The following is an 11,944-nucleotide window of genomic DNA, read 5'->3' on the forward strand; positions in this document are numbered from 1 at the left end:
AGACTAGTAGAACAGCGTGTATTCACATGAGTCGTCTCTATACGCATGCCCTGGCCTGTTCCATTGGTAAGGAAAAGGGGGGGGGGGGGTACCTAAACTATTTCAACACTAAATACGTTAATGTATGAGTACGTGGAGCTCTAGTTGCATGTTGCTATGGTATGCGATATTGCAGGGATCCGCAGAACGCTTTAGCAATGATATCTTTGCCATATAGTGAACGTTCATATCACAACATTATACACGTATTTGCGCTTGGTTTAGGTAACTTTTTAGAACAGTATTTTGACACATGTATGAATAATTATGATCATTTTAATAAGAAAATGACGTATTGGCACCTAAATGAACCCCTCCTTCTTAAGAAATGACGTTGTTTCATGACATAGAATCATTGATGTATATTCACGGTATCCTTTTTAATAAAGTATTCTGACTCGGAAATTCCTCCATATACACTATGACAAAAAATGCGGAATGTTACAGCAACGTATTGTCAGTCAGTCTACAAAAGGACGCTGTCGTCTTATCATATGGCGGTGAATCATGTGATCTATGTGACCATTACCTAACGGAAGAAAGATGCACTATCACAGCACATTTTAGAACATATTCATTAAGTTGTAACGATAGAACGCAATCACCATTCGGTAGCACCTTAGGGCGAGGTCACATACGTCATACAACCGTCGTACGATTTTGATGCAATATGATAAGTGTGACGTAACCAACAACCTAAAAGGTCTAAGACAGCCTTTTGTGTGGCAAGCTTATACTAAACTTGTGCCAAAACATGCTCTAAGATAACGATCGTAAGATGATCACACGACGTTTGCGACCGCGCCCTGGGTTAAGCTAAGGACACAACCCGCCGTACGTGCAATTTTCCGTACGTTTTTTTTTTAAGCCACTTACGCACTGGCACGTACGTGGGCCAATCCGCAGCCCGATGGCACACACGTTTTTCTTGCGCGTAAAGTTCTACTGCGTGTCTGAGTGCTCCAAAATCCCTATGATTCCCTACGAGTTCGTACGTAGGCGGTACTCACCTCTTACGGATCCAAAAAGATTGCCCACGTTTTGGCACGTACACAGCACGTATTTGCACGTGCGGCGGGTTGTGCCCTTAGCTTTACCACTGCCCTGCCAGTATGATTTATCTCGTGTGCTGCACATGAGAAGCTATTCGTCATTACCCCACGCCTGTCATCAACTCATCTTCCCCTCCCGGACTAGCTTATGCCCCAGTTAAAAATCAAGACAGTATGTGTTAATACTGTGTTTTTAAATTAGATCAACCAGGACAGGCAGAAGATTGCCAGGAGGGGAATGGAGCGTCCTACCGAGGAACCATCTCTGTGACCGCATCAGGCAGGACGTGTCAACGCTGGGACAGTCAGTTTCCTCATATACACGTCAAGACACCTGCTAATCACCCATCATCCGGACTGGAGCACAACTACTGCCGGAACCCGGACGGCGAACACGGAATCTGGTGCTACACCACGGATCTCTTCAAGAGATATGAGTATTGTGACGTTCCATTCTGTGGTACGTAAGATCTACTGTTATGTTACCTTTAGGCCACACTAATTTAATTTGTTGCTTCTCGGATTTTTTTCAGGAAAATATTGGGTCGGTCGGTCGGTCGAAAGAAAAAAGACATAAAAAAATTGCAAAAAGTCTGGGGTGAACTTATATAACACAAAAAACAATGTTAGTAGTCAAGTTTTCAGCTTTCCATGGCATAGTTTATCCAATGAATCTCTTCCTTTGATTTGACACCACAATTCTGATCATGTGACTCTCTCTGATTGGTTTATCGGAAGTATGTGCCCCTGGAATGTTTTTTTTACACGTCTGCAAGAGCAAAACCTATTTTTCTTGCGACTTAATTTTTTTCAAAATTCGAAAAAAATGGGTCGGGAAATCCGGGAAGCAACAAATTAAGTTGGTGTGGCATTACATGAAAAATGTTATGATCTCTCATCTGTACTACATCTGCTCCTCGATTGGCTTATTTCATGGTAGATCTTTCGTGTGACATAGGTGAGCTGTGTTTAACAGAGGAATAAAAAGCCAAAATAGGTCATGGAGGTGACAACCTACAATTATAGAAAAAATTCAATAACCATATTCAGACTTGAGGCCTATTTAGACCTGTTTCAACTTTCTTGTCGCATACGCCCGAATGGCTTACGGTAGACTTTTCCTATAATTTTATCCAATCTTGAAAGATATTCTTGATAAAATGAGATTTTCTTTACGTAATAAGATAGCAGTAATGTGGCACATAAACATGAACAATATATTCCTTTTATTAGAACTGAAATTAGCCATTTTCGTCAAAAATACCGGTCAATAAACAGTTGCAATGGTAATCCGAAAAACATAGAAAATTGTTCAAGCCTGCTAAAATCGTTGCCAACTAAATTTTAGGAAAACTTCTAAAATTTGGTGGCTCTAGCGTACGAAGTTCTAAAGATATGCGACATGAGAGTTGGCGCAGGCCTCTCTATCCGAATTGGGTTAAATAGTCGACAAGCCAAAACGATTTCACCAGATGGTAGCACATGAGTTATCAGTGCGTCAGTACCATTCATCTCGTGTGTTCTGTATGACACGCTATGCGCCATGACTCATAACCATGTCCTTCACAAACTTGCATATACCAATCTTGAAACTCAAGACAGCGTGTGTTAATACTACATTTTAACTTTCATCAACTAGGAGGTTGCCAGGAGGGGAATGGAGCGTCCTACCGAGGAACTGTCTCTATGACCGCATCAGGCAGGACGTGTCAACGCTGGGACATTAGGTTTCCTCATATCCACGACAACACACCTGATAATAAACCATCATCCGGACTGGACGAGAACTTCTGCCGGAATCCTGACGGCTCACAGAGAGTCTGGTGCTACACCATAGATCTCTTCATGAGATGGGAGTATTGTGACGTACCATTCTGTGGTAATGTCTGATTATGTAACCTCAGCTCTGTCTTATGATCTTCATTCATCTGTACTAACCACTACATCTGCTCCGCAACATTTCGATTTTTATCAAATCAATCAGTCATTATATAACCTCCGTAAGACGTACGTCAATACTATTAAAATATGCTATTGGACTAAGGAATCTCTTTTTGTATCTTTACGGTAGATGTAGGACCGCGTGGCGCAATCGTCAGCACGTTTGACTCAGGTCCAGAAGGTCCTGAGTTCAAACCCCGCCGTGTCACCGATCTTGTGCCCTTGGGAAAGGCACTTTACACGACTTTCCTATATAGGCTACAAAAGTCTTCAGCAAATTGAAGTTGGTAGCCTCAAAAACGGAAGAAAACGGAAGAGATGTTGTAGGGGCAGTAAGGGGCAATATAACCCCGTCGGGTGTAAACACGTCGGCCGATGATGATGATGATGATTGATCACCCCTTGTATCTTCTTTGTGTTGATGTACATGCAGTCGCTGCACGGTATTCTGACAACAGTTAGGGCGTTTCAAACATACATCAACAAGTACATAATGCCTTTGTAAAAGTAAAACCGCCTGCACCGTTGAAGTTGTTATCTGATGCCTTTCATCAAGTTATAAAATCATAACTGTCCTTGACCACCTCATATCTTGATAACAATTTTAATGAATTAGAAAAAAATCGGATGTTTGTTCATGTAACTTACGTTAACCAATCTTTCCGTTTCCAACAGGGCGGTAATCCTGAGGAGCACATTGGATTTAAACTCGTGTGGGGTACCAATGTGCAGTGCTGGTCAGAACCCACTGGTTACCAACAAGGGACTTCACACATCAGTGTAATCTATTCATTATTGATATGCATAGCTGCACAAAGAAACACTCACCTGAGTTTTGACACCTCATTTATGAGGTATACTATAGGGCTAAAAGTGGCTGATTTTCTTATTGTGTTCTGCTGCAGATTAAACTCATTTGGTTCCATTCAATTTCATTTCTTGCATAGTCAGATAAGAGGTGAACAATAGTAGTACCTTTAATTTATTTAGCCCCTTTAACCACCCAACAACAACTGGTAAGACTGTTTCGAGACTGTTTCAGCCCAGTTTATTGGGTTCTAAGTCCAATCTGCATTGGTAGTGTCACATGAACGATATATGTATAAAATTATGTAAGTACGAAATGCTTCAACAGCCAGCGATTCGTCTGCCAGGGACCTCCACTTGGAGACAAAGCGTCAGAACGAACAAAGCGTCAAAACGAACATCACAAGAACTATTCAAAATTTATATTTAAATGATAGATCACAATAATTCCCAAAATTCTGCCATATACATATTAGAATCACACTTTTAACCCATTATACAGTGTACGATTATTGTATCCATTTCTTTAACCACAATTCAGTCCTATGACTGCAAGTGTGATGTGTTGTTTGCGATGTCAGTATTAAAGAAATCACTCATAGTACACTGTCATTCTCGTATATGACTGTTTAGCCACAGTCGACGCTGTACTTTAAAGTTCGGAACTTACTTGGAAAGTCACAGACCAAAATGATCGGACTGTCACAACAGAAACTGTGACAAATATAGACATGTCAAATGTAGGACTGACAGACTAAGAAACTCACCGATACCCTACGTTGTTCGTCTTTTAAATTCTTAATGATGTGTCTCTAAGGATATCTGTTGTGCTTTTAAAGTGTTTCTACACGCACTTGTTTTGGGTTTATCAATGTCAGAATTTTAAATGTTATTTCAGTGTTCATAATAGATCTATAATTGATGATATAGATGTTTAATATCATGAATTAGTTTTGGCTGGAAGTTGTTCAGATGTCGGAGAAAGACCATCCGTCGACAGCAAAAAAAGCGAGCGTTGGTAGTTTTTTATTTGGTCAGTAGGTTATTAATAAATAGAAATAAGACAGGAATTCTATTTGTTTGACTTGCATTTCAAATATGATAGAAATATCATGTGCAGTCACAGACAGTAAAGCAGTCTAAGAAAAATACTTTCTTCGATTTCGCGTCTTGTTATCAAATTGTTTTACTGTACGGTACAGTTCTGACAAGTGTTCATGCTATACCTGACTTAACATGAATCTACATGGTATATAATGTCGGCACAAAAATTTGGATTATCAACATTGGTATATCATATTTCCGTTATTTCTGCATAACTTTCAATGTATTACATGTCAATGGAAAATCTTGTGTGATTCCCTTTCTTATGGTATCAAACTTACTATGATTGTTAACTCATGAAAGGAGCACCAGGCCTGCTTACATGAGTGGGTCACCAAAAAAAGTGCGCAAATTCCCCTGCTTCTGTTCAACACTGTATTGTCCTGTTGGTATTGTCGCGTGTCAGTGATTCAACCATCGCGTGCCAGTGATTCAACCAAACTTATTTTTAGGTCACGTTAGGTATACCGAACATACAAGTTTGTTTTAGCACATGTGAGTAGAATATATGTGCCAATTTGGCAGTTGGATGGACAAATCAAAGCGTGGAGATCGAGGCGGCAAGAAGAACCACACGCTGACATGATTGTTGAAGAATAACTTTTAGCGTTAGGTAGTGGATGCAGTTGTGTGGAGCGGAATAACCGCCATAGGAAAAGCAAGACTCGTCATCATTCCAGGCAACTTCAATGTTGTGAAATATATGGACACCATCCTCCATCCAGGCGAAATATACCTCCTCTTCAATATTGGACCAAATGTCATTCTGCAATATGACAACACCCGTCCACAGAGAGCAAGGACCATTGCAGACTACATCCAGGATGCTGGGGCACAGTCTTAGGAAGAAATAGCCTTCCTACGGTTTAGGGCTAGCACTCGATTAAACACCTCTTGGTTCAAATTGTTTGCTTGAATAAAGAGTTACAGTGGCTTTGATTGACATGCCCTGTTAATTCAACTTTTTTATTCACAAGTCAATACCGACGGAAGAAAATGAGCTGAATGGAGTGTTTTACTTTAGTAACTTAATGGTAATTTCGGCACTTTCTTTTTGTATTGTCACCCTCATGTATGCTAGCAGGTGCTCTTTCCATGAATTTACAATGATTATCATAAAATACTTAACTAAATTAAAGTAAACTCGGGTGTTCTGTATACCATAAGATACATGAGAAATGGATTGACTGAATCATTGTCACCTACAGCCATAACAACCGGACGATACAGTGTTGACAGAAGCGGGGAAATTTGGGCACTTTTTAGTGAGCCACTCAGGTAAGCAGGCCTAGTTCGTGTTCCATGAGTTGACAATGATAATGAGTTCAATGTCATTATAAAGAAAATTGACATGCTTTCTAATGAAATTGATGCAGAAACAACGGAAATATTATCAACCAAAGTTGATATTTCAAACTTTTTGTGCCGAATTTATTACAAAATACACTCAAATGAACTCATACCAGAAAGCATATACTAGTCATTTATTTTGCATATAGGATGACAATTTATGTTGAAACCTACAAACTTGCATCATCATTAGTTCCATGATATCTTTGCAATTTAATTCAAATATCGCCTTCAAAACTGAGCTATAAACAAGACTATCCATATTCTCCCCAAAATGATGTTGATCCTGGGTTATCAGAGCAATTGGTGTATTTTCCACACTATACTGTGTCTAAGGTGCTGCACATCTTTTTTCTAAAGTACTTGAGCCACACAGCTATATGTAGAGGTATTGTACGTATTAAACAAGGGACTGATCGTTTGCTTTGATTATACAATTTTTTCCGTACTGCAGCCAAAAAGTACTTGTCGATGTAAATACCACACCATTACTATACAAGACGAGTTATATTTAGCACACTTTGGCTAAGAAGATGTCCCTAAAACTGTCCCTAAAGATACATCCAGTCCTATGACAGTGGTGTTTTTAGAACATACCCTTTCTAGGCATGCCCGGGGATCCAACCTGCAACCTCCAACATGCTACGCGAACACACTTTACCCAATGTCCCATTGCAGTGGTCTATATCGGACGAGACAAGATAAAATGTTGCACGTCAGGCATTAGGGTGTCAATTTATAGGTCCGTGTTGTAGATATCAATATTGTACCGGACATGTAGGTCAATCCCGTCATCATCGGCTGGATAGGTCACTACCAACTGTCCTTCTGGTCCAACAGCAACGTGTTCTACCGCTAGTCCACAGGCGACATGGCACGCGTACTGTCAGCAGCTTGTAAACACGTACACGGATACCCGCTTGTTCCTGGGGTCCGATATAATGGCATGCCTATACTTGTCAGTGTAGATGCCTCTCGGAGCCATGGGGGTCACTTATTGAATCTCATAATTGGTTCCACAATGCGACACGGTATAGGTTACGTAATAACAGGCGCTAGAAGAGAATGAGTTTTCGAGTTGCTATGTTAACCAAAAAGTTGAAGGAGCCGTCTGGCAAGCAATATTTTTTATCACTACCAATTATAGTAGGTTGGACACACTATGTCTGTCGGCCTTAAGAACTGAGCAAAACATTATTGCAAAGGGAATTTGTTGATCTTTCTCCTCTAAATGCACAATTAACAGGTTTGGTTTTGATGATGTTACATTAGTTTCATTTCTTTTAATTCTTAGTAATTCTTAATAAAAAGAAAACTGCCGGCCACGTTGTTTCTGGAAGGTTTAACCTGTTTACAAAACCTGCACAGTTCGGTTTACAAACACTTAGTGCCTTTATTTATAATATGTATCATTCATGTGTTTAGCATCAATGTGTGTTCAGAGAAAACAACTTCCAAACTAGAGTTCGGCAATCTCATAACGTAATGACATACTAATAGATTTTATGCAAGTTACTTAATCATTTGCATTATTCATGAATGTAGATATTTGCCTTCAACTAACACATGTCACAGTTATAGTCTCTATCATTTATCTTTAAAATAAGCAGTTTTGACAATTGTGTATAAATTTTCAAATAAGTTCCTTAGTTGCATGTTTGGTATTTTTCCATGCACCACCTGTAATGAATTCTTGTTACATTTATTGAAAACCAGTTAGACATAATAGTCCGCTATTTTGGATCATTAACCTTACATGAACGTTCTAGATCTATTTTTAACTTTTGTGATTATTTCTTGCAAAAAAATATTTTTGAAAGTTTTCTGGGAATACCCCTTTTTAACGATTCCAGCCAGTACACTCAAATTGATGATGTCATAATTACGTCATGTTACATCATAATAGCGTCTGGATTCTTAGAATCTGAAGATATTATGTCTGCATCATTCTCTTAAAATTTGGCGGCCATAGATTAATGTGTTAAAGAGTTAAACAGGAGTCAGAAGGATGGGCTTCAAAAGAAGACAACACCCACCACCCCTCCCCTCCCTGTCCTTGGAAGACTAAAAAGCCTGAAAAGGTTTAATGTAATTCTGACACATTCATTTTGCCTGATACACCCCAGGAGGCGACTTGGTAAATCGCTTAATTGGTTCGATAATGGGACATGGTATATGTTACGTAATTAGGGGCACTAGAAGTTAATGAGTTTTCGGGTTGCTATGTTAACCAACAAGTTGAAAGAAACGTCTTGCAAGCAAATGTCTTTATCACTACCAACGCGATTAGGCTGAACATAGTATCTGTCTACTTTTAGAACTGAGCGAAACATTCTGGCAAGCTAAATTGTTGATCTGTTTCCTGTAGAGGCAAAGTTGAAAGGTTTGTTTTGATGATGTTACAATTGAGACTGACGTGCACCGTTGTGGCTATTATGGCACTGGGTGTGCACTGGGAGTACAGCGTCGGGGCCCTGAACAAAACACGATTGAACAACATAGCCAGTAAGTACCGAATGTGTTATACTTCATACTAGGGGTGGGTACCGGTACAAAAAATTCAGGTCCAGGTCCGCTTCAGGTCCAGAGGATCAGGTCCAGGTCCAGACCTGAACCTGATTCGGTATGTGAAAACTTGTGAATGGACCATACTCAAAACAATGGTCCATTTCGCTACAAAGAAATCTGTTTTGTGGAGTATTCAACTCCCACAGGCGTTTTGACATCATACTTCATGCATGGCTACTAAACTGCCTCTGATCTGTTAACTGTAAAACTTCAAGTTGGTAGAAATGACTATAGACTCTACTCTACTTCGTTCTTGTCATTTTCTTCGAATGGTAAGCCCTTAAACGTGTGGATGTTTGAAAAACTAATCCGTTAATTTCCAATAGAGCCAACATCCGGTCCACTGAATTTTTTCAGGTCCGGTCTAATCAGAAAAACCGGTTTGTACCGGTACACCATATCGGTAACCAACACTACTATATACAAATGCGTGCATAAATGAGTGATGGTAGGGTAGTGTCGAAAATGGAAACGATGTGTCATATCAGTGAATATTCTACAATGACTGCTTTACTAGCGTATACATATGGTTAACTACTAATGTAGAATGGCTAATATGTTCGTGTTTGTAATGGTCAGGATGTACCACTGTTAATATTTTACATTCATTGCAGATCGATGTGTATACATTTTATTGTTGTATAACGCGAAAACTATTGCAGATATGTCCTGTATGACAGGTGCTTCTTCCTGTTATATACATTGTATATATACACCTTCTTTATACCTTCGGCCATTTATGCCCTAATAAGCCCCACTGAGAGAAAAAAAAAACAAAGCAAAAACAAAGGTAAACAAGGGACCGTAGGTAACATACTCTGTAACTTATTAATGGTTTCCGACCCTTTTTTTATGCATATATATATATATATATAGCATGCAACAGATGGGGGTCAGTAAGTGATACAGCAATAAGTTCCATGCCGTTGTCACATGAGCTGTACGAATCAAATTAGTATTTTTCCTCACATTAATGGATAATTATGTAACGTTTTCACAATGTACAGGGAGAATCACGCAGGTCCGCGTGAAAATCGACAAAATCAACTTGAAGGTGGCGAACACCAGTCTGTCCCTCCAGTCTATGGCGAACAAAGGGTTTCCACGTGTGATTCCGGTTAACGTTACACAAACACGTAGGTAAACTGCTTATGAATGTAGAATATTTTGCATTTTTTTTTACAAATTGTCTTGCAAATACAAAGAAAAAAAAGTTCTACCTACACAGGTCTTTGCCTAATGATAAAATTATGGACAGTGCCTTTTATCTAAGTCTTAAAGACTCGATGTATTAATAGATCAGTACCTACCCGAAACGATAACGCTTACGAGTGCTTGAACGTGTGTTAACCCTATCCAGACTGGGCTTTTCTGGCATTCCCTGGCCTGGAGAGGGGGGGGGGGGGGAGGTGTCGCTTATTCGACGCCCCTTCATAATTTCAAACGGCTTACTGTGCGATCACCAAATTTGCAGGTCATGATTCGCTGGTTAGGTTTTATATTTCCTTAATTTTTTTTAACTTTATGGCCTTGATATGATGTGATTATGGCGTCATTAATTGATTTTATTGTCTAATTCCCGTGAAAAACTATGTCATACTAATTACTGAATATGCATGAAGTGCTATTTTATAGCTAGCCCTCTTTAAGCTCTGGAGAAGATAAATCAGCGTTTTCCCTCTAGTAGTCGTCTTGAAAATCTTAATTTTTACTTTGTTCTAGACTGCCTTTTCTCTGTTTACCATGTAGTTTATGGCGGTTGGTCTGACTGGAGCCCATGGTTTGCCTGCAGCGTGACGTGTGGAGTCGGTACGCAGACTCGGGACCGAAGCTGCACCAATCCGGCACCAGCTCACGATGGCTTAGAGTGTGATGGAGATGCTGAGGAGACACAGGTGTGCGACTTAGGAGTTTCCTGTCCAGGTAACTTCAAGCTCTTTAGCTATACTTGTCCGACTTTTTTTACATCATTAATGGAAAAGCAAAAGATACAGATTGCATATGCCATTTCGAATGCATATGCACATTCTTAAATATTTTGGATAAGCTTTCAAATCTGCAGGACAACGTTGTGATGATAGTAGAACTATTTATAGCAACTATGTGTCATTTTAGCTAGCCTTCTTTAACTTTAATGTCGTATAACGTCAGAACGGCTTACGCTAGAGCCACCAAATCTTGTTGAGTTTTTCTTTAAAAATGTTGTCAACGATTTTATGACGTTTTACAAATCGCTAGTTTCGGTTCTAATAATGTACTTTTCACGATTATTTGTCATATTATTGCGCTATTTTCATACAAGAATATTTTTCATGGGTTCAACCCATTTAATCCAATTGGTGGCGTCATAATTACGTCATGTCATTCCCTAAAATTTTGTTGCTTTACAATAGTTTTGGAGTTAAAGGACTTAGAAGGGGAGGGCTTTAAAAAAGCCCGGTCTGAACAGGGTTAGGCTCTAGATCTTGGTAAGAAACATTTCAAATTTTAATCTAGTAGTCGTCTTGAAAAGGGTTTTTTTTTAGCTGGATCTAGACTATTTTTTTTTTCTTTTTGAATGTAGTTGACGGTAGCTGGTCTGACTGGAGCCCATGGTCTGACTGCAGCGTGACGTGTGGAATCGGTACGCAGACTCGGGACCGAAGCTGCACCAATCCAGCACCAGAGCACGGCGGGGCGGAGTGTGATGGAGATGCTGAGGAGACACAAGAGTGCGACCCGGGAGTTTCCCGTCGAGGTAAGCTTAAAGAGCAAGCCTGTACTAAAAAAACACCCAATAAATTCGACTAACGTAAACTACTGGAGCTCAGTCTTCTGTGGATTGTGGTAGGCCGGGGGCACATCAGTGACGACTGGCTGAGACTGCTAACGAACAAAAAGTTTTTCTAACTCACTATAAGAATTAGAATGAAAAAATGAAAAAAATAATTAAACACGAAGAAAAACTTAGCTTTACCTAACCCATAATATAGAGTAATGACTTGAATATAATGCTTGCTTGACTTGCTCTGGTAGAGTGAGACATGACTGGCAGTTACATGATTGTTCAGTCTACACAGTCCTTGTTGGTAGGCTTCCAAATA

General features: G+C 39.6%; 1 protein-coding gene across 1 annotated transcript in view; it reads left to right on the forward strand.

The window, feature by feature from the left end:
* The window catches only part of LOC118415156 (deleted in malignant brain tumors 1 protein-like), a 14,038-nt gene extending 10,167 nt beyond the window's left edge, over positions 1 to 3,871 (forward strand). The window contains exons 4-6 of the mRNA XM_035819533.1: positions 1,294 to 1,551; positions 2,731 to 2,970; positions 3,708 to 3,871. Of these exons, the coding sequence (XP_035675426.1) occupies positions 1,294 to 1,551; positions 2,731 to 2,970; positions 3,708 to 3,715 (506 nt within the window). The 3' untranslated portion in view covers positions 3,716 to 3,871. The remainder of the gene's footprint in view (positions 1 to 1,293; positions 1,552 to 2,730; positions 2,971 to 3,707) is intronic.
* Positions 3,872 to 11,944: the final 8,073 nt, after the last annotated feature.

Source organism: Branchiostoma floridae, chromosome 5 (assembly GCF_000003815.2).
Source record: "Branchiostoma floridae strain S238N-H82 chromosome 5, Bfl_VNyyK, whole genome shotgun sequence".
In the NCBI taxonomy this organism is placed as follows: Eukaryota; Metazoa; Chordata; class Leptocardii; order Amphioxiformes; family Branchiostomatidae; genus Branchiostoma; species Branchiostoma floridae.